Below are 23,261 nucleotides of genomic sequence, written 5' to 3'. Positions count from 1 at the left end.
AGGTGTGATGACCAAAGTGTCTGCAGACATTGTCATATTATCTCCTGGGGGACAGAATTGCCTTGGGTGACAACTGTTACCCTAAAAAATTATAGCAATCTTCTGAGGTGGGTGCCCAGTGAGTAACTAGTGGAGTCATTTGGACCATCTGCCTCCAGAGTCCACACTCTAACCATTGTGCTCCAGGCTTTGTGTGTGGTTCTGGCCCCTGGCTCTGTCTTCTAAGAGCCTAGCACTGCTCAGGACCTGCTCCACCCCTTGGCCCCATCCACCGTCCCCAGGCTAACCAGCCCCAAGATTAGACTTCCCACTTTGGCTTGTCCCCCAAAGCCAGGGGTGGCTCACCTGTAACTTGTAAAAGCATCAAGAATTTATTTTTGACAAATCAAAAGGCTTTGGAATGATCATCCTGGGGAAAAAAATTCTGAATTTCCTTGCCCTTTCTTTAGCTTCTTTATGGTTCTCTGTGGTTTTGGCTTTGGAGCTCACTGAGAGGAGGGCGATGTTTCTCATAGCTTCAGGCTTCTCAGGATCTGACCTGGCCCCTGCCTGAACCCAGCCAGTCACGTCTCTCCTCCAGTCCACAGCATGTGCCTTAATTTCTTCAGATGATCCTGTAGTTACGGCTGGAGCCTTTGCTCTCTCTAGTCTCCTGTGCATTTTTTTTCCTTTGACAGATATTTCCTGAATGTCTAGTATGTGCAAGGCCGTTTGGCCCTAGGGAGGCAGTGGAGAGCCAGAGGCCAGCTGTGAGTCCTTCCACCTGTCTGCCCATTTGCCCAGATCAGCCACCCACCCAGGAATGGTATCTCCGTTTCACATCCAGGGGCGGGGCTGACCCTGTCTGGACCCATTTGGAGCAGATAAATTGGTCAAGGACAACATCCTAGCGGGATGGTCAAGTTGGCTGACAGTGGGTGGGTGGGGTGGGAGGAGCAGGACCAGAGTCTGGTGCTCTTTGTTGAGGCTGGAGATTAACCTGGAGGAAGAAGCCTCTGCTGGCAGTAGAGCCCCAGCAGGGTGGGTTGGATCCAGACGGATCAGGAGGCCTGGCTCCCACAGGCCGATGGAGTCTGAGGATTCCTGGGAGCCCTGTGGGTCCTCAGGGTTGCTGGCTTAGGGACCCCTTTCCAAGCTAGGGAGCAGATCCCGAGGTGGGGGCTTGGAGGGCTACTGGGTCGAGAGGAGGGTGTTAAGGAGCAGGCCACAGGGGGATATGGGCACTAACTGGCGCCAGGCGCGGGCAGAGGGCCAGGGAGGGTGATGGTGTGTGCGGCTGCTGGGTGTCCAGGTCTTCGCGTTTCCACATGTCTCTTTCGCTGTGTCTGTGTGTGTCATTGTCTCCATCTCTCCACCTGTCAGTTCCTCGGTCTCTGTCTCTGGTTCTCTCCATCTCTGGGGGCCCAACCTGGGTCCCCGCCCAGAGGCCGGCCAGGCCAGGGGCGGGCCAGGGGGCCGGGCCGGAGGCGGGCCTCGGGGCTCGGCCGGGCGGGGTTAAAGGGCCGGGCGGCCGACGGCGCGGCCGGAGCCGAGGTTGCGGTGCAGGCGGCTCGGGACGGAGGGCGGAGGCCGAGACCCGCGAGGTGAGCGAGCGCGGGGCGGGGGGTGGGGGGGACCCCGAGCGCGGCCGGGCGCTGCGCCGTAACCCGAGGCGCCCCCGCGGGCGCGGACAGCGTGGCGGGGAGGGTCCCCGCGCCTGGGGGCCGCGCAGCCCCAGGACCTCGGCGGCGCTGGGTCCCCGACGGTCGCGGCGGGCCAGCGCGGTCTTTTCGGTGGGCGCCCGGGCTGTATCCTTCTCTGTATCCGTGGTGGGAAGGGACGCCAAGAAGACCCCGCTCTCCCCATCAGGACAGCTCCGGGGGATCCCAGCCCTGCCCAGTGCCGCCCCCTTAGGGCTGGAGTCACCCCACAGCATCTCACTCATGGACTTGGGGCTTGCCATCCGGCTGCCTTCACAGTGCCTCTGCCCACCCATGGCAGGCCCAGAGCCTCAAACGCCCCTCTATGAGCAAAGGAGATGCCCTCCTGGGCCCCAGAGTTGGCCGGGAGGGTTGTGTGAGGTCCCGTAGTTGGTTCTAGCTGATGTTTGTTGGAAGCTGGAGAGATGTATGCTGCTTGGTGTCCCAGGGCCTCTCCCTGCCCGCTTGGACCAGGGGATGGCTAGCCAGCCCAGACCATGCCAGGTGGCTGAGGACCGCCAACTGGGGACTCTCAGGAGGGAGGTGGGAGGGAGACAGTGGGGGAGCTGGGATTTGAACAAACCAGTCCCGTCTGACCCCAAAATCCTGTGTGCTTTCCGATGGCCCCAGCCTGTCTGGATAGCCCAGCTTGGGTTTCTGAGCGGTAACATTAGCTCTGGGCTCCTGTCCAGCGGTGACCTGGGTTGGTATCCACAGAGGGGCTTGGATGACTCTGCAGACAGGGAATGAGACCCCATCCCTCCTCCCTGGCAAGCCTTGGGCTCCATTCTCCAAATCCCAGATGGCTAGGCAACAGTAGTGAATATGGTGGCAGCCCCAACATCAGTGAGAGGCACCTTTGATCAAGGGCTTGCTGTGTGCCAAGCACCAAGCTGAGCACACTAAAAATGTGGCATTGTCATCAAAGCCCTGTGAAATGGGTAATATAGTTCCTGTCTTGCATATGATGAAATTAAGGCTCAGAGAGTGCTGCAGACACTCACCTGAGGTCACACAACTAAGAGGCAGAGCTTTATGGAATCCTTTCTGAGGTTCATGCCCAAGTGTGGCCACACTTGGTAGAGATGGTGGGCAGAGACAATCGCAGTTCTGGAATGATCTAGATTACTGGTGGTTTTTATAATTTTTTCTTCCATTATCATTTCCTTTGGGCCAAGGAAGCTGCAGGCAAAAGCAGTGATGAGACTCTTCTTCCCACCTTGATTTGCCAACTTGGCTCTGCCCTCAGAACTGCCCCTGAAGTCCTTTCTCAGAACCCCAGAAATTTGGAGTAAGCCACCTCTCAGCTCAGACTTCTAGGGCCTTACAGTTTAGGAGTTTCTGGGGTCAGGCAGCCCTTTGGCACAGTAAGGGGGTGCCATGAGCAGGGATGGGGGGTAGGCTGTCCTGACTACAGGCTTCCAGAGTGAGTGAAGGGCAGTGTGAGTGCATGTGGGGCAATGGAGCCAGTGTTGGGTGCTTGGTTGCCAGACGGCTGGGGGGCCCCAGGACCTGCAGGTCAAGGAGAGGCAGATATGTGGTTTCTAGGGGGGGCTGCGGTTGTGTCTTGCATTCCTTCTCAGGAGCCCACACACCTTGTATGACAAGTCCCCTCCGGGCGGCCGGGCTAACCTGACAAACCAGCGCTCCATGGGCGTGGGCCACTGAGCCAGTCACTAGCACCTCGGTTTTCAGATAATGCCAGCCCCAGACAGGACAGGTGGAGCCACTTCTGCCAAGGTGGGGCCCCTGGGTGTCCTTGCCTGGTGTCTGATGCACCAGAGGAGCGGGTTTGCCAGCCTCTCAGAGCATCCTGAGAGTGTCAGCTTTGAATTTCTCTCCCTCCAATAAAATAGTAATAATGGAAATAGGAATAATGGCTAAAACTAGCATAGTGCCTGCCAAACCTCGTCTCACTGAAGTGTCCCAAACAACCTTAAGACATAGTGTCTGCTATTATTACTCTTATTATTTTTTAAAGATTTATTTATTTATTTATTTATAAGAGATGCACGAGGGAGGCAGCGACACAGGTAGGGGGAGAAGCAGGCTCCCTGTGGGGAGCCCGATGAGGGCCCCAATGGAGATCATGCCCTGAGCCAAAGGCAGAGCTTCAGCTGCTGAGCCACCCAGGCCTCTGGGTAGTGCCCGCTATTATTAACCCATTTCACTGATTGGCAAATGGAGGCTGGGGGAGGGGACTAGACTCTACTCAAGCCTGCTTACCTGGGGAGAGGCAGGGCTGTGATTTGAATCCAGGTTTGTTTGAGTCAGAAATGCACATTTTAAAAGACAATGCAGCCCCAAAACAACCTTTCATTTTATATTTAATTTTTTTTTAAAAAAGACCTTATTTATTTGAGAGAGAGACAGAGCACAACAGGGCAGAGGGAAAGGGAGAAGCAGGCTCCCCATTGCATAGGGAACCTGATGCAGCGGCTTGATCCCAAGACTCTGGAATCAGGACCCAAGTCGAAGGCAGATGCTTAACCGACTGCCCAGGTGCCCCTATTTTTAATTTTTTAAGTTGAAGTATAATATAGGTAGAAGAAAGTGCACCTTCCACAACTGAGCAGTTCAGGAGTTTTGCAAATTGGACCCACACATGTCACCAGCACCCATCTCAAGAAGGGAAACCACTGTCTGAGCCCGCAGAACACTCTCTCCCCAACTGAAGCATCTTCATTCATTTCTCTTAATTTCAATGAATTAGTCTTTTAAAAAAGTTTTTTAGAAATCTTCTAAAGTATGGGGATCCCTGGGTGGCTCAGCGGTTTGGTGCCTGCCTTCCATCCAGGGCATGGCCCTGGAGTCTTGGGATCGAGTCCCACGTCGGGCTCCCTGCATGGAGCCTGCTTCTTCCTCTGCCTGTGTCTCTGCCTCTCTCTATCTCTGAATGAATAAGTAACATCTTAAAAAAAAAAAAAAGAAATCTTCTAAAGTAACCCCCACACCTAACATAGGGCTCAAATTCACAACCCTGAGATCCAGAGTCACATGCCCTACCTACTGAGCCAGCCAGGTGCCCCTCAACAAAGTAACGTTTAAATAGATTTTATATATATATTTTTTATTTTTATTTTTTAAAAAGATTTTATTTATTTAGTCATGAGAGACACACAGAGAGAAAGAAAGAGGCAGAGACACAGGCAGAGGGAGAAGCAGGCTCTACGCACGGAGCCCAACATGGGACTCGATCCCGGGACTCCAGGATCATGCCTCGGGCCGAAGGCAGCCGCTAAACTGCTGAGCCACCCAGGCTGCCCAGATTTTATATTTTAGAACAGTTTACGTTTACAGAAAAACTATGCAGAAAGTATAGAGTTCCCAAACACCCCTCAACTCCCTATGATTTCTCCTACTGTTGACATCTTCCAGTAGGGTGATATGTTTCTTTTTTAAAAAAAATATATTGCGCGTGCATGTGGAGGGGGAGGGGCAGAGGGAGAGGGAAAGAGAATCTCAGGCACTCTGCCCTTGGTGGGAGCCCGAAACAGGGCTCAATCCCAAAACCCTGAGATTGTGACCTGAGCCGAAGTCAAGTCAGACTGAGCCATGCAGGGACCCCTGAGGTGATATGTTTCTTACAATTGATGGACCAATGTAGATACCTTATGATTAGTCAAAGTCCATAGTTTACATTAGAGCTCATTCTTTGAGTTGTACAGACAACTGATTCATCTTTCTATTTAATTAAAACATTTTTGAACGGGCAGTGTGTGCTCATGGTATAGAAAATCAAAAAGTCCCGGGACACCTGGGTGGCTCAGCGGTTGAGTGTCTGCCTTCGGCTTGGGGCATGATCCTGGGGTCCTGAGACTGAGTCCAGCATCAGGCTCCTTACAGAGAGCCTGCTTGTCCCTCTGCCTATGTCTCTGCCTCTCTCTCTCTCTGTCTCTCATGAATAAATAAATAAAATCTTAACAAGATAAAATAACTATTTAAGACTGAACAATTCAGTGGCATTTAGCACATTCACAGTGTTTTGCAACCATCACCTCTATGTAGCTCCAAAACATTTTCATCTCCCCAAAAGGAGATCCTGTCCCCATCAGCAGTCACTCCCTTCCTCCTCCCCTAGCCCCTGGCAACCACGTGTCTGCTTGCTGTCTCTCTGGATTTGCCTGTTCTGGACATTTCATAAACATGGGATCATATGCTATAAGCCTTTTGTCTCTGGCTTCTTTCGCTCAGGGTACTGTTGTGTCATAGATCAGAGACACAGGCAGAGGGAGAACCAGGCTCCATGCAGGGAGCCTAATGTGGGACTCGATCCTGGGACTCCAGGATCACGCCCTGAGCTGAAGACAAATGCTTAATTCCTGAGCCACCCAGGCATCCCTGTCATAGATCATGACTTCAGTTCTTTTCATGGCTGAGCAATATTCCATTGTACAAATATACCACATGATACTCATCCATTCATTCATTGATGAACCTTTGGATTGTTTCCACCTTTTGGCTCTTCTGAATAGTGCAGCTATGCATATTCATATGCAAATATCAGAACACATTTTTCCATTCTTTTGATTATATACCTAGGAGAGGAACTGCCAATTCTGTGTTCATCTTTTTGAAGAACTGCCAAACTCTTTCCCAAAGTGGCCGCGGTAACTCAAAGTGGCTCCAGCACCTCAAAGCTTTTGTAGCATTTTTTGGGGGGGGGGTTTGGTGCTCTTGTTTTGTAGGGGGGCAAGAGGAACCTGGCCACAGAAAGTAGAAGACTTAACTTTCCCAATTTATTGGGATCCTCCTATGAGCATCAGATGGACTTATTACTATTGTTACCATTTTGTAGATGAGAAGACGGAGCCTCTCAGGGTGACAGCCAGTTGGGGATCTTCAGTGTGTGTTCTTTCTGCTTGGAGTGTGTTTTGTCCTGGGAAAAGCCACAGTCCACATCTGGCACGGGGTGGGGGTGGGAATGGTACTTTAGAACTCCCCAGCCTGGCCCTCTTGTGCACCCACTCACCTGGAGCAGGCTCCTTTCTTTGAGGACTGGTGCTTTCTCTTGTTGCAATTCAATGGTTTTGGAAGACATTTCCATTGTAGGGAAATCAGCTGGGACTTTTCTGGGTGGGGGTAGAGGTTCTTGCCGTGACTCGACTCAGAAGACCCCCCTGTTGCCTATAGGCAACTGGGAGGATGAAAGAAATGACCCAGAGAGCCACTGCAAACAGACGGTACTCAATAAAGGAAGTGGCTGATTGTGGGGTGAAACCTCCACACAGAGGTAGGCCTGGAAGATGAGGAGGAGCCCCTCGTGGGTAGACCTGGGGGAAGGACATGCCAGGTGGAGGGAATAGCATGTACAAAGGCTCTGAAGGGAGAATGAACTTGGCCTGTGACCAGATTGGCTGGAGTTGATTGAGCAAGGGAGAGAGTGGTGGGAGAGGGTTGGAAGGGTCCCACAGGGGCCAGGCACACAGGGCATTATAGTCCGTGGGAAGGAACCTGAATTGTGTTCAGGGTAATGGGGAGCCATGGGAGGATTCTGAACAATGGAAGGTTATGATCTGATTTAATTTTAGGAAGATGCCTTTGGCTGCTGGTTGGAAGGTAGACTGCTAGGTGGGTGGGTGGGGGGCAGAAGGAAACCAGGGAGACCAATGCTAGGAGGCTACTGCATCACTGGCCTGACACAGATTGGGGTGATGGGATGGAGAAAAGTGAATGGATGTGAAAGATATTTAGGACAAACTACTGGCAGGACCTGACAACAGATTAGGTGTAGGGAGAGGGGGAGGAAGGAGGTGAGGTGAATATGAGGGTCTGGGATATGCCCCTGGGGGACACCCCGGAGGTGGCGGGACCTATCAGGAGCATTGTTGAGACACAGGAGGCAAAGGTCACAAAAGCCATTGGAAGGGGTGAGATCCCAAGGTGTATACACAGAGGGAGAGGAAGGGATGACTTGGACCAGCTCTAAGGAACTTCAACATTTACACATTGGGTGAAGGAGTCCAAAAAACCCTGTGAAGGGGGGTCTTTATGGCTGGAGGAGGGCAGGGGTCAGCTCCTGAAGGGCTCTGGATGCCAGACTGAGGACAGTGGGGAGCCATGGAGGGTATTAGAGCAGGGGAGTGACAGACCTTCAGAAAGGTGACTGTGGTGGCTGGGGTGGCAGCCAGACTGCAGTCAGATGGCCCAGGGATTAGAGATGACCCAGAAGTCTTGAGCCTGCCCAAACGGTGACAACCCCCCTCAACCCCGGGCCACACACAGGAAAAGACCACACTGGGGTGGATCCCCAAATCATCTTTTACAGTCACTTCCAGTTGCAGATAGGGAAACTGAGGCCTGGGCCACACAGCCAATCTGTGGAGTCAGGGTTAGATAGAACCCAGTTACATGTGTGTGTACACATGTGCGCTTAATAAGAAACTCAGGTGTCCACACAGCTAGCCCTCCCCTAGAGAAACCCTCCCAGACCACCTATTCTAAAAGGATTGGTCTGTATCCTCTTATGCTGTGTATGAATTTCCTGTGGCCACTGTAACAATTTACCGTGAACTGGGTGGCTTAAATCAGCACATGTTTATGATCTCATAGTTCTGGAGGCCAGAAGTCTGAAATCCAGGTGTCAGCAGGGCTCTGCTACCTCTGAAGGCTCTAGGGCAGAGTCTGTTTCCTGCCTCTTGCAGCTTCTGGTAGCTCCAGCGTTCCGTGGCTGGTGGCCGCATCCCTCGTGTCTCCTCTGTCTTTACACAGCCTCTTCAGTGTGGCGAATCTCCCTGTGCCCTTCTGTTTTGCACGTGCGAGTGCGAGGGGAGAGGCAGAGGGAGAGAATCCCAAGCAGACTCCCTGCTGAGTGTGGAGCCCTATGCGGGACTCAGTCTCATGATGACCTGAGCCAAAATCAAGAGTCGGGGATGCTTAACCTAACTGAGCCACCCAGGAGCCCCATCCCTCTGAGTCTCTCTTATAAGGACATTTGTCATTCCAGTTGGGACCAACCTAGACTATCCAGGATATTCTTCTCATCTCTTTGCCCTTAACCATTTGCAAAGACTTTGCCATAGAAGGTCACGTTCTCAGGTTCCAGAGACCTGATACCTTTGGGCTGGAGCCTATTCAGCCACCGTCGTCCCCGTTTTACCTCCTTCAAGACACCTAGTGTTTACACGGCATTCTATCCAATGTCTATTGGTGGCCACCCCTCCTAAGGGTAGACCGTGTTTGTTCTGCTCATTCCCACTACATCCCCACTACATCCCCATGCCCAGAACAGAGTCACACACATAGGAGGGGTTCGAAAACGATTTGCCAACTGAATGATAAAGAAATGCAGGTGGAACACTTGGTGAGAGGCCTGGCACGTGAGAGCATTTAGAGGAAGGTCACGATTCTTTGTCGTAGTCACTAGCCGCCTTCCCTGGTGTTGCTGGGGGGAGAATCACTGTCCTCTGTCAAATTGGTAAAGAAACGAATATCCACAGCCACGCCCTGGTGAGTGTCACCTGGAGCTGCCCATGACCTTTGGCCTGGGACTTGCTACTTGGAGCTCTCTGTGCTTCATTTTGGGGAGGTTATTTGCTCTCTCCGCCACCTACACCCCTTCCAGAGGGCATATCGCCTACACTAGTCCACCTTTTTTAAAAAGATTTTTTTGGGACCACCTCGGTAGCTCAGTCGGTTAAGTGCCCAACTCTTGGTTTCAGTTCAGGTCATGATCTCAGGGTTGTGGGATTGGGTCCCACATCAGGTTCCATGCTCAGGGCAGAGTCTGCTTGGGAGTCTCTCTCTCTTCTCCCTGTGCCCCTCCCCCTCCAATAAAAAGATAAATCTTAAAAAAACCCTGATTTTTAATTGTGGTAAAATACACATAACATTTATCATCATAACCATTTTAAGTGTACAGTTCAGTGGTATTAAGTACATTCACACCGTTGTGCAGCCATCACCACCTTTCATCTCCAGAACCTTTTCATCTTCAATTAAAACCCTGTCCCTATTTATTAAACACTAACTCCCCCGTGAAATTCCCCCCCCCCCCAGCCCCTGGCACCCACCACCTACTTCCTGTTTCTGTGACTCTGACTCCTCTAGGGACCTCTTATAAGTGGGATCACATAGAATTTATTTTATCTCTTATGAGTGTCTCTTATTTCACTTAACATAATGTTCTCAAGGGGCACCCGGGAAGCTCAGTGATTTAATGTCTGCCTTTGGCTCAGGTTGTGATCCCGGGGTCCTGGGACTGAGTCTCACATCAGGCTCCCTGCTTGGAGCCTACTTCTCCCTCTGCCTGTGTCTCTGCCCCTTTCTCTGTGTCTCTCATGAATGAATAAATAAAATCTTAAAATTTTTCTTTAAAGACCCTATAATGTTCTCAAAGTTCATCCGTGTTGTACCAGGCATCAGAATTTCCTTTCTATGGCTGAATAGTATTCCCTCGTATGGATGGACCGCGTTATGTCTCTCTTTTCATCTGCCAAAGGGCACTTGGCTTGTTTCCACCTTTTGGTTATTGTGACTAAAGCTGCTATGAACATGGTTGTGAAAATATCTGAGTCCCTGCTTTCAATTCTTTTGGGGATCTACCAAGAAATGGGATTGCTGTATCATATGATGATTCTATGTTTAATATTTTAAGGAACAATCATACTTTTCCACAGCAAAGTGGCACCATTTTATATTTCCAAGGGTTCAAGCTTTCTTTGCATGCTTGCCAACTCTTGTTGTCTCCTTTCTTGACAGTAGCCATCCTAATGAGTGGTCATGTGATCCGCATGACTTATAATGTAAGTCAGATCGTCCCAATGGGTTCTCCAAATTTGGTGATGACTACCTAGCTGTTTTCCTAGGATGCAGTAACCCATAGAAACTTCACATCTTCTATATAGGGGATAGAGTTGGGCATTGGCTGATGGAAGAGCCAGTGGGTCTGAACCCCTAGGGGTGGGAACCATGGGCAGGAGTGGGTGGGGACTGGGGACTCAGGTGAGGACCTGGAGTGCAGGGTTCTACTAGCTGTGTTATCCCAGGAGGTGGGAACAGAGGAAGCCCTTGGCTGTTTGGACTGAGGGGAAAGGAGAGATGAGGGCAGGATCCATCCATTTTCAGGAGTCTCCTTGGCATCGTCTGAGGTTTGTGAGCCCTCAAAGTGATTGAGTTTGGCCTTTGGTGGGAGCTCAGGGGACCTCTACCACCTCCCATCTCCCTTGAGTTAGAGGAACTGAGAGATTCAGTTGTCTAGAATATGGAGAGAATGTAAGACCCAAGTCCAAAGACCACTTTAAGATTCCATAAAATGAGGCACGCACATCCCTGAGTGTGGCGCACAGTGTATTGTAATGCTCCATACCTGGTCACTGCATTATTAATATCATTGTTACCTACCCACTTTGTTTGGGTTCCTTCAAAAGCTGACCCTTGGACAAGGATTTGAGTGCTGGGAGCTTATTTGGGAAGTGATCACAGAACATACCAGTAAGGGAAAAGGAAGTGAACCCCAAAGAATCGAAAACAGGGACTCTAACCTTGTATATGCATGTTCATAGTTGCACATTTCACAATAGGCAGAGGTGGGAACAGCTCAGATTTTCATCAACAGATGAATGGATAAACAAATTGTGATATATCCTTACAATGGGAATATTACCCAGGAATGCAAGAAATGAAGATATGATACACACGACGACATGGATGAACCTTGAACATACCACGCTGGGTGAAAGAAGCCTGACACAAAAGGTCACAGAGTATATGAGCCCATTTATATGAAATAAATTATCTATAGAGTCAGAAAACAGATTAGGGGTGACTGGGTGGCTCAGTTGGTTAAGTGTCCGACTCTTGGTCTCAGCTCAGATCTTGATCTCAGGGTTGTAAGTTCAAGCCCCATAACGGGCTCTGCACTGGGCATGGAGCCTACTTGAAAGAAAGGAAGGAAGGAAGGAAGGAAGGAAGGAAGGAAGGAAGGAAGGAAGAAAGAAAGAAAGAAAGAAAGAAAGAAAGAAAGAAAGAAAGAAAGAAAGAAAGAAAGAAAGAAAAAGAGAAGAAAGAAAGAAAGAAAGAAAGCAGAATCATGGTTGCCAGGGGTTGAATGTACAGGCAAATGAGGAATTACTGCTAATTGGGGTGGGATTTCCTTTCGGGGCAATGAAAAAAATTTGGAGCTAGATAGAGGTGGCGGTTGCATGACACCGTGGATATGCTAGATGCCACTGAATTGTACACAGTTGACCTGTGAATAACACAGGTTTAAACTGCCCGAGTCCACTTCCATGCAGAATTTTTACAGTGCAGCACCATAAATGGATTTTCTTTTTCTTATGATTTTTTTCAATTTTTTTCCTCCAGCTGACTTTGCTGTAAGAATATAATATATAATACATATAACCTACAAAATATGTGTTAATTGGCTGTTTATGTTATCAGTAAGGCTTCCAGGCAACAGTAGGCTAGTAGGAGTTAAATTTTGGGGGAGTCAAAAGTTATACATGGAATTTTGACTGTGCCACAGTGGGTTGGCACCCCTAACCCCTGTGTGTTCAGGGAGAAAGTTTCTATGGCGGGCAGCTGGAGTTTAATCCCACTGGGGAACCCTGGTGGTGGGTGTGGAACCCACATCTCAGGGTCATTGCACCACAGGGGAGAAGGTGTCTATCTAGCATTATTTATCAGTCATTGGTTGAGAGCTGCTTTCAACGTGTGTGTATGTTTAAATTTTCCAACACTCTGGCCAGCCACGCATGGGCAGAGAAGCCAGGAGGGATGCCCTGCAAAGTCAAGACTGATGGCACGTGGAACAGTGCATCCATCTGGCCAGCTAGCCGAAGGTCACTGCTGGGGGAGGGTTGAGGGGTTTCCTTGGTGTCTGGTTCTCCTGTGTATTGAGCACCTACTGTGTGCCAGGTACACTCTGCTTGACTCCACAGGTCCTCTCGTGTATGGTGCACACATGGCCAGAGAGTGGTTCCTTCTCGCACTGACCCCCATCCCGTGTGTCCCCCCAGGATGCTGCCCATCACAGAACACCTGCTGCACCTCCTGGGAATGGAGAAGACCGCGTTCCGCTTGTATGCTGTGTCTATGCTCCTCCTCTCCCTGCTCTTCTTCAGCTTCCGCCTGCTGATGCAGTTCCTGAGGTTCTGCTGGCGCTTCTACATCACCTGCCGCCGCCTGAGCTGCTTCCCCCAGCCGCCCCGGCGCAACTGGCTGCTGGGCCACCTAGGCATGGTGTGTGTGTGGCTGGGCAGGTGGGCTGGGCAGGTCCCAGGGACTCAGCAAGGATGACGGGCCTGAAGGCTTCCTCCATCCCCCAGGAATCTGGGTTGGAGCCATGAAACAGACCCATTTTACAGGATTGGAGTGTGATTGAAGCTCAGAGAGGGCAAGCAGTTTACCTGAGGCCACACAGCTGGGAGGAGGCAGAGCTGACTCTAAGGTTTTCTCTATAATTTCAGGCAATTACCGTAGCAACAGGTGAAAAGTTGCCTGGGAAAGTCATCAGGTTCTGTGACCCAGGGCGGGGTGGGGGGACTCCTGTAGATATTGTTGCTCCGCCCCAGCCCCAGTGTGTTTGCAACCTCCCATTCTCTTGTCTTTCATTTCTTATTTCACATAAGGGTGCTAAGCATTATGTCAGGAGCTTTAAAAATACTAACACAGTCCTCTTGACAGTGCTAGGAGGTAGTTCCCATGACTATCCCCATTTTGCTCCTGAGGCTTTTATGACACAGAGACATTAAGTACCTGGCCCTACGTCACACAGCTCATAGTGGAAGAGTTGAGGTTCAAACCCAGGCCATCTGGCTCCAGAATCCCTGCTCTGTACCCTCTGCTGCCTCTTGTTTCTGGATGACAAAGCTCGCACTTTTCTAAAAGGGCTTCAGAGAGCAGAAGGAAGCCAGAAGACCCCTGAGGGCACTGAGGCTTTTGGGGTCCTACAGGCCAGCCCCTAACTGCCTATGGCACTCACCTGGTCTCCCTTCCAGGCCTAAATGAAACTGAGGGACAGCTGTGGAGACCTTTCTGGTTCAGGCCTCATGCTGAGTGCAGAGGTGGACTTTGGAGAGGCAGTTCAAGGGCACTGGTCATCCCATCCATGTGGGCTTGATGCCCATCTCTGCCCTTTCCTGCCATGTGACCTTGGGCAGATTACTTCACCTACCCATGTCTCAATTTCCCCATCTGCAATGTGGGGAATATGATTGTTCCTAATAACCTCATGAGATTGTTTTGAGGATTCTTGAAGCCATGTTTGTGGCACACTGGGCACTGAGCCTGCCACGCGGTGGTGGAGGTGCTTAGCTCCTGGGTCCTGCAGAGACTGGAAGTATCAAGTGATTCTAGAAAAGTTTTATTTATTTATTTTTTAATTTATTTTTTATTGGTGTTCAATTTACTAACATACAGAATAACCCCCAGTGCCCGTCACCCATTCACTCCCACCCCCCGCAAAAGTTTTAGATATTACTTGGAGGAAGTGTCTCAGAAGAAGCAGGAGACACATTTCCACTCAGTAGCTCAAAGACCATTTTATGTGTCTTTTGGAGTGACTCCCCTGGGGCCAGTACTCACCAAGTTTTGCCTGTTTGTGCCTGAATCTTCTCTCTTCCTTTTGCCTCCTGACCCTGCTCCGGCCTCATCCTTCCTGCCGGGACCATGGTCCAGCATCCTCCCTGGGCTCCTGCCTTCAGTCTGTCCCCCATCCTGGCCCCAGCAGGATTCTTGAAACCAACCACATCCCTCTTCTACCCACATACCCTCTATGGCTCCCCACTGCTATCCAGAGAAAGTGTCAGCTCCTCAGCTAGTATTCAATCCCCTTTAGACTCTGACTCCCACCCTACTCACATCTAGTCCTGCAGAATGACTTCCTGTTCCTATAACCAGGCTCTGACTTCCCACCTCCATGGCCTTTGCTGGAACTGTGTCCTCCACCCCAAATATCCTTCTCAGTTAGATGAACTTTGACTCATTTGTCATGCCCCATATCCAGCTTGTACTCTTTGAGAAGCCATCTGGCTTTACTGGTGGTTCCAGAGGTAGTGGCCAGGTCCTGATGCCCCAAACAGTTGGCCAGGGCCAGTTTTGAAGTCCAACATTGACCCTATGGGTCTAGCCTGCCACCTAGGGCCATGAGTTCTGGGTGAGGCCATGGTCTCCCAGGGCTGAACCCGATTGAGAAGGAGACACGGGAGCCAAAGAGAAGTCATCTGTTGGCTTGTTCACTCATTCATTTATTCTTTCAATTGGCAATTGCTGGGCCTTGCATTTGACCAGGCACTGGGTTAGGCCCCTTAATATCTGAGCTCTCCCCTAATTCTCACAGCCTGTGGAATAGGGATGGATCTTCCCAATGTGATGGATTTGATCTTTGGAGCTCGGAGAGGTTGAGTGACTTGCCCAAGGTCACATAGCTGCTGAGAGCAGATTTGAGCTCAGATCCTTCTCACAATGGCCTGAAGTACTTCTGCCTTGTGTTTTTGTTAAAAGCAGACATTTTGGAGCTGGGTGGCTCAAGTCCTGGCTTTGTGGCAGATGATGCCGGTGCCTGCCTGTATCCTTCTGGCCCATTTCTGGATGTGATGACCTGACCTCCAGCTGCCAGCCCCTGCATTCTAGGGCTTTCTCTAGCACTGTGCAGGGTGAGCTTGAGAGTTAATGCCCCAGGAGTGACCCTAGCCAGTGACTATGAGATTGTAGGATTTGGTGTATAAACACCCCAGCTCATCCTCTGGTGGATTGACTGTGAGATTTGTGTCCCCTTCAAAGTCCCCAGGAAGACTGGGCACTGAGTTGCCTGTGGCCATGACTCCCTTGGAAACTCCCCTTTTACTGGCTGCCTTCCCTCCCTGTCTCACATTCCCTAGTCCCCTACCCATGTTTTTGGGGATCACCCTCTACACGAACTACTTGCCCTAGAACCCTTGTCTCAAGATCTGCTTCTGGGGAAGCCCAAATTAAGACCATCACTTACTCACCTATAACTTCAGACAAATCCTTTGACCTTTCTAAGAAAAATGGGGAAAATAGTAGGAACTATGTCATCAATACTTGTGTGGGTTGAAGGTATATAAAAAATGCCCATAGCAGCACCTAACACCGTGAGCCCATATATGTGTGAAAGATAACAATACCAGTACCATTTTATTCCTAACAGAGCACGTACTCAATAAATGCCAGTCATTATTATCGTGCTCACTGTTACTGTTTTTATTTCTTGAACACCAGCCATGTGTCTTGTGCCGGGGCTCTCTCATTTTGTTAATTCATCAATTTTCTCAGCTGCCCTCAGCCAGAGTTGATTTACACGCCTCCCCCCCGCCCCCCCAGCTCCACTTCTCAGATGAGGGAGTAGAGGTTCAGCCAGATGCCCCCTTCATACAGCCAATCATCCAGCTAGCTCTTCTGGGCTTGTTTTGAGGACAGGGGAGATGGTGAGACGGAAAGGCTGGGGGAAGCTGGGGCTGGGCTCTTCCTCACTATCTTTCCCTATCCCCCCGACCTCCCCCAGTATCTTCCAAATGAGACGGGACTCCAAGATGAGAAGAAGGTTCTGGACAACATGCACCACGTGATCCTGGTGTGGATCGGACCCGTCCTGCCACTGTTGGTTCTGGTGCACCCTGACTATATCAAGCCCCTAGTGGGTGCCTCAGGTAGGTGTGCTGGGACTTTGAGTGATGGATAACCCCTTAACTCCCAGAGCTCGCCTGGGCTTCTAGGCACACAGGTGATCCAGGGGAAGAGCCTTTTGAGTAGGGATTTGAAGGGTGAATAGGAGTTCACCAGAGCAGCCATGGTAATACAGATAGTGGGAATAGCCTGGGAAAAGGTGGACCATATCAAAGAGTCCTAGGAAACTTGAGAGGATGTCTACCCACCTGGAAGTCAGTGCCAAACATGTTCCGATAGATAATTGTTTGCCTAGGATTTTGTTAAGTGGTTGCTGTTTAGTTCTAAGCCATGGCAGCGCCATCATTTAGGTTCTCACATTCCCACTGTGGATCTCCTGGCTTCACTTGGGCTGCCCCTGATTGGTGGAAAAGGAGATGTAGAAAGGTTGCTTCTTTCTTGTCTGTCCACATCTACCCCAAGGTATAGGACTCCCAGATGTGCTTGTCAAGCACTTATTCAACCTTTAACATCCAGATCCCATGACCTCTTCTCCAGGAAGACCTCCGAGATCCTCCAGACAGATCATAGGTTTTTCCTCTGGGCTTTTCCGTGGTCAGCCCTAAACCTCTAGGGCTGAGCGTGTCTGCATCCAGCCCTGTCTGCCTCATGGGAGTTTGGATCTGTAGCATGGCCTCGCATGGAATTGGGCACCTCCAGAGGCATCAGGGGCATTTGAGAGAGGAGGGAGGAATGAAAGACCTCCAGGAATTTTAGGATCTCTGGCCCCAGCTTGGGCCTCTATAAACCCTGTGTCTAGAAACCACCTTCAAGGTGCCACCCTACAGCCATGGAAGAGGAAGGGACTGCCATTCTTTCCTTTCTCACCATTATTGTATTTGTGAGGGGATGCCCACCCCACTGCACAGAGGGGGAAATCTAGACCCTGGGAAAGGTGACTCTTCTAAGGGATGGGCACCAAGTTGTGGGAAGAGCCCTGGGTCAGGACTTGGATGGGCTGGGCTTGGATTCTTGGCTAGAGCCATATTTGCTGTGTGACCGAGCAATTGAGCTAGCCTCGCAGGGACCGTTTCTGCTCTGTAAAATGGGGTGGTTGTGAGGGCTGCGTATGATGTGGGTAGGCACTCATGAGGGTTTGTTCTCTCCTGCCTTTCTCATATCCTGGTTTTCTTTCTTTCTCCTCCTCCTTCTCCTCCCCCAGCCCCACTACTCTTAAGAGCCTCAGTTTCCTCAGTACTGTCCTACATGGTTGTGAGACCCCAAAGAATAGTAAGTAGAGCCCCCAGTGTGGCCTGGGTGCATAGCAGATGCTCAAGCCTCTGCCTCTGCTCTCCCCTCCCCTCCCTCAGGATGGGCAGGACATCCATGCCTCTCCCACTGGGGGACAGGTGGGGGGCTCTAGACAGGGAGGGTGTGGCTGTGAGTTAGGGCAGACAGGCCTGGCCCCCAAGCTGTGAGCCCCCTTCCCTACTGCATGGGGCCTAAGCCCACACAGCCCATGGATCCTGAGAAGGCATGGGTCCTCTTGGACCTCTGTCTTCATCTTATATTGGGTAAGAGAGATAGAGAGCATTAAATGGGAGAAAGGAAATGAAGATGCTTTATAGGGGATAAAACATGATATATAGGCATATAATTATAGCTTGTCTTTCTACCTTCATTTTGGATGGAGTTGAGGTTCACATAACATGTAATTAACCATTTTAAAGTATACAATTTTAAACTGTAAGGTATTTCGAGTGTCCACAATGTTGTGCAACCTTGGCTCTCTCTAGTTTCAATATTTTTCATGGCTCCATAAAATAGCCTGAACCTATTAAGTGTTTACTCTCCATTCCCCCCTCTCCCCAGCTCCTGGTACGTACCAATTTCTTTTCCATCTCTGTGGCTTTGCCTGTCCTGGAGATTCATTCATTCATCCACAGTGTAGTGATTACTGGGACCTTATTCCTCTTGAAGGCTGAGTGATAGTCCCTAGTCTGGGTGTCTGGATATATGGATATACCACTTTTGTTTATCCACTCCTCCACTGGCTGACATTTGGGTTGTTTCTACATTTTGGACATTCCAAATCATGCTATGAACACACATGTACAAATTTCAGCATGGATATATATTTTCACTTCTCTTGGGGAGATACCAAGGCATAGAAATGCAGGGCCATATGGAAATTCTACATTTAACTTTTTAATGAATCACTAAACTGCTTTCCTCAATGGCTAGGCATTTATTTTTCATGGTAGGGGCTTTGCTGGGGGCTGGAGATGCAGATACTCATCTCACAAGTTCTTGACACCAGTGACCAATAATTATAATCATAGTCATAAAAATAGCCAGCAGTTGGTTAATTATTCATTTATGTGTACAAATATTTAATGAGCACCTGCCATGTGCCAGGAACATATTAGCTCATTGAGTTTTTGTAGGGATGCCACAAGACAGGCAGGATTGTTTGGTTTCTCCTCTGGCAAATGAGGAAATGGAGGGACAGAGGGCTATCATGCCCAAGTTTATACAAGGGGTTAATGGTAGGGCTGGGGTTTGGACCCAGACCTGACCCGCCCAGAGGCCAAGCTCTCAACCACAGTGATAGGGTTCTTCCTGCTGGGCATGGGGTGGGGCCTTTTCTTACATGAACTCCTCCAGAGTAGATTATATTCCCTCTTCACTGAAAGGGACACTGGTGAGGAAGGCAGCCCGGACACAGCCTCTCCTGGAATCGATGGTCAGATTTGGAGTGGGATAGAGACTTGAGGATGGGAGAGCAAAGGAAAAGACCCTCAAGGGGCGTAGGCTGAAGTCCAGTTCTCAGAGAAGAAAGGAGTCACTAGACTTTCGCCTTCTTCTCCAATGCTGCCTCTTCCTGGAAGCCAGCCGTGACTTCCAGCAGCCCTTTCTCTGTGCCTTCCTTTGCTTCTGGCACACTTTCTACCTTCTTGATAATTGCATGACGTGCCTCTGCTTCCCTTTCTCACCCCACCCGATGCTCCTCCAGGCAGGGTGTGGACCTGAGCCATTCCTGGTCCCCAGCATGGGTTGGGTACAGGAAGATAGCAGAAGAGATGTTCTAAATAGGAGGATGAGTGGACATATGACTGTGTGCACAATTGGCCAATTCCTAGGTAGTGTGTGTGTAGGTGGCTGAGTCACATCTCAGATAAAAGTGACATCACTTGAGTTTCAGGTACTTCCTTCCTGGGTCCTGGCCCATTCTGTCCCAACTCTGTTCAACATGTAGAAAGGGAATTCACTCACTCACCCATCCATCTATCTGTCCATCCATTTTTGCATTCATTCATCCTTTGGTTGGTTCATTCAATAAAAGTTTATTTAGCACCAGGGGTGCTTAGGTGGCTCAGTTGGTTAAGTATTTGACTCTTGATTTTAGCTCAGGTCATGATCTCAGGATTGTGGGATCAAGCCTCATGTTGGGCTCTGTGTTCAGTGCGGAGTCTACTTGTCCTTCTTCCTCTGCCCCCCTCAATATATAAATAAAACCTTAAAAAAGAGGTTTTCTTTCCCTCTCCCTCTGTTCCTCCCTCCTTTCTCCCTCTCTATAAAAACATCATTTAGCACCAGTGTATCAGTGATCAACATGGTGCTTTCTCTCAAGGGGCCAGTAACTGGATAGATACAATACAGAGGAATTGGTGGAGGAGGGATGGCATCCAAGTAGAGACTTGATGGATGAGGGAAGAGTGTTTGAGGCAGAGAGTGCATGTGGTTGAGAGACCTGGAACAAAGAAAGAATGAGACTTTTTCAAGGAGATGAGAAAATCCTGTGATGTTAGAACATTGAACATGTAGAAAATGGAGGATAGAGGTGTTCTGAAAGGGCTGGACTGAAGTAGATCATTCATGGCTTTGAAAATGGGCTAAACAGTTGGTGGTTTTGGCTAATGGTGTGAGTAGGAAGGGACATGGTCAGATCTAGCATCTGATAAGACCTCCCGGGACTAGAGTACAGGGCAGACTGAGAACACAGGAGGTATAATTCAAATGGCCTGAGTTGGCAGAAAAGAGGGGTGATTAGGGTGAAGAGGGCCATTCTGGATGGAGAGCATAGCCTGGACAAAGGTTTGGAAGTAGGGCCAGCATGTGGGGGTTATTGGGTATATGTTGATAGGTGAGGTAGGAGAGGCATATAGGGGCAAGATGGGCAGGGTCTTCAGTCTTAGCCTGAGCTTGAAATTTTTTATCAGGATGATAGGGAGCCATGGGAGGCTCATGTTCAGTTCAGCAGGTTACAGGGATCTTTCTGGGTCAGGTATGGAGGATGGACTGGAGTGATGAGGCTGATGTCAGAGCTCAGAGAGGAGGCCCAAGGAGGTCATAAGCAGAGGTCAAGTGTTAGAACTCTAACTGTTTTGAGTCATCATCACCTCTTCTCACTCCACAGCTGCCATTGCCCCCAAGGATGACCTTTTCTATGGATTTCTGAAACCTTGGCTTGGTGAGTGTACAACTGAATACCTGGGGCTGAGGTTTCAGGGAAGACGCGGTGGGGCCTGGGGTTTCTTGTAGTATTTCAGAGTAATAGGAGAGGCCCCTAATCTTAGTCTTCTGGGCCCAGGGGATGGGCTGCTGCTGAGCAAAGGTGACAAGTGGAGCCGGCACCGCCGCTTGCTGACACCTGCCTTCCACTTTGACATCCTGAAACCCTACATGAAGATCTTTAACCAGTGCACAGACATCATGCATGTGAGTCTCAAGGTTATTTGGGAAGAGGGTATCCTAGGAGTGAGACTGGTCTGGGCTCCAGCTCATGGGTAAGCTGGGCAATGTCAGGAAGCTTCACTTCCTTTACCCTATAAAGTGGGGTTGTAGTGAGTGGGCAGCTGGGTCATTGTTAGCCTGGCTTAAAGTCTGTGGTCTCCATGTCAATTTGCCATGTATCCTTTTCTTCCAGGGTAAATGGCGGCGCCTGGCACAGGGCTCAGTCATCTCCCTTGACATGTTTGAGCATGTTAGCCTCATGACCCTGGACAGTCTTCAGAAATGTGTCTTCAGCTACAACAGCAACTGCCAGGAGTGAGTGTAGCTTCCCTGGGGAAGATAGAGCCAGTTGTTCTAGGGCAAGGTGGTGGGAGAAGAAAGGAAACTCTCAGTTGTTGGGCATCCCTGGGCTATTGGTGCTCTGCCACTGACAGGCTGTGTATTCCTGAAAATGGACATCATCTCTCTGAGCTTATCTTCTTATCTGAAAATGGAATCCCAGTTCCTTCCCCTTAGCCATCGTGTGAATATTGAGATAATGTAGGTTGATGGTTTTGCATATAGTAGGTGCTTAATAAATGCTAGTTTCCTTCATTGTTCCATGAAGAGTAGTTTGGCCTTTGGAAAGTGTCTCCCCACTTTCTGAGTCTCAGTGTCATTTTTTAATAAAACAAGGATGACAATCCTTGACTCTCTGAGGTGTTTTAAAAATAAAATGATATTGGGGTGCTTGGGTGGCTCAGTTGGTTAAGCTTCCAACTCTTGATTTTGATCTGGGTCATTATCTCAGGGTTGTGGGATCAAGCCTCATGTTGGGCTCTGTGCTTGCAGAGCCTACTTGAGATTCTCTCTGCTTCTCTCCATTTGCCCCTCCTCCCTGCTCATACTCTAAACAAATAGCACTTTGTGCTTCAAAAAAAAAAAAAAAAAAAAAAAAAGGAATAAAATGATGTCACACTGGCCTGGCACACAGATGCCCAGTGAATATTTGTTGAATGAGTGAATAAGATAACCATTGTTCTGGTTCATTCATTCATTCATCAGATGTTTGTTGTGTACCTACTCTGTGCCTGATACTATTGGTAGCTCCTGGATATATGGTGGTGAGCAACAGACTAAGCCCCAGTCTTTTTTTTTATAATAAATTTATTTTTTATTGGTGTTCAATTTGCCAACATACAGAATAACACCCAGTGCTCATCCCGTCAAGTGCCCCCCTCGGTGCCTGTCACCCAGTCATCCCCACCGCCCACCCTCCTCCCCTTCCACCACCCCTAGTTCGTTTCCCAGAGTTAGGAGTCTTTATGTTCTGTCTCCCTTTCTGATATTTCCCACACACTTCTTCTCCCTTCCCTTATATTCCCTTTCACTATTATTTATATTCCCCAAATGAATGAGAACATATAATGTTTGTCCTTCTCCGATTGACTTATTTCACTCAGCATAATACCCTCCAGTTCCATCCACGTTAAAGCAAATGGTGGGTATTTGTCGTTTCTAATGGCTGAGTAATATTCCATTGTATACATAAACCACATCTTCTTTATCCATTCACTTTCGATGGACACTGAGGCTCCTTCCACAGTTTAAGCCCCAGTCCTATACTGGATATGTCTGATACTATGGTAGCTACTGGATATATGGTGGTGAGCAACAGACTAAGCCCCAGTCTTATTCCCCTTGGAGTTTTTTTGTTCCCCTTGGAATTTATGATCTAGGTGGGGATAAAAGGAAAAAGAGACATCATAAATGGTGGCAAGTTTGTAGCACATAGTAGGTCCTTAGTAGTATGCTGCTGACTTTGTTACTCTGGGGCTTGTAGGGTTATGCTTCAGTTGGGTAAGGTGGGGATGGCCTTAGTGATTGGTTAATTAATTAATCCAAAAATATTTACTGAGTGCCTACTAACCACCACTCCTGGACTAGGCACTATGAATACAGTGGTCAACAAAATAGACAAGGTCTTGCTCCTCTGGAACTTACATGGTGGGAAGAAAGGCAGTAACCGTGTACAAATAAATAAACAAGAAAATGACAGTCTGTGACAAATATATGAAAACAAGCATACTTCAGGACCAAGGACAGCCCCTTGCACACTTGTCCAGGGATTTTTTTTAATTTTTAAATTTTTTTATTTTTTTAAAGATTTTACTTATTTATTCATGAGATACACACACACACACACACAGAGAGAGAGAGAGAGAGAGAGAGAGAGAGAGAGGTAGAGACACAGGCAGAGGGAGAAGCAGGCTCCATGCAGGGAGCCTGATGTGGGAC

At 49.2% G+C, this 23,261-nt stretch overlaps 1 protein-coding gene across 2 annotated transcripts in view; it reads left to right on the top strand.

The window, feature by feature from the left end:
- The window catches only part of CYP4F22 (cytochrome P450 family 4 subfamily F member 22), a 68,591-nt gene that overhangs the window by 36,451 nt on the left and 8,879 nt on the right, over positions 1-23,261 (top strand). The window contains exons 1-6 of one of the 2 annotated variants that reach the window (XM_077859585.1): positions 1,489-1,583; positions 12,641-12,863; positions 16,147-16,291; positions 20,668-20,721; positions 20,842-20,969; positions 21,178-21,299. In XM_077859585.1, the coding sequence (XP_077715711.1) occupies positions 12,642-12,863; positions 16,147-16,291; positions 20,668-20,721; positions 20,842-20,969; positions 21,178-21,299 (671 nt within the window). In that variant the 5' untranslated portion in view covers positions 1,489-1,583; position 12,641. Of the gene's footprint in view, positions 1-1,488; positions 1,584-12,640; positions 12,864-16,146; positions 16,292-20,667; positions 20,722-20,841; positions 20,970-21,177; positions 21,300-23,261 lie in introns of those variants that run through there. The other variant, XM_077859587.1, reaches the window with a different exon arrangement.

Source organism: Canis aureus, chromosome 19 (genome assembly GCF_053574225.1).
Source record: "Canis aureus isolate CA01 chromosome 19, VMU_Caureus_v.1.0, whole genome shotgun sequence".
Lineage (NCBI taxonomy): Eukaryota > Metazoa > Chordata > Mammalia > Carnivora > Canidae > Canis > Canis aureus.
The sequence above is the reverse complement of the archived record's forward strand: the minus strand, read 5'-3'. Positions and strand labels throughout refer to the sequence as shown.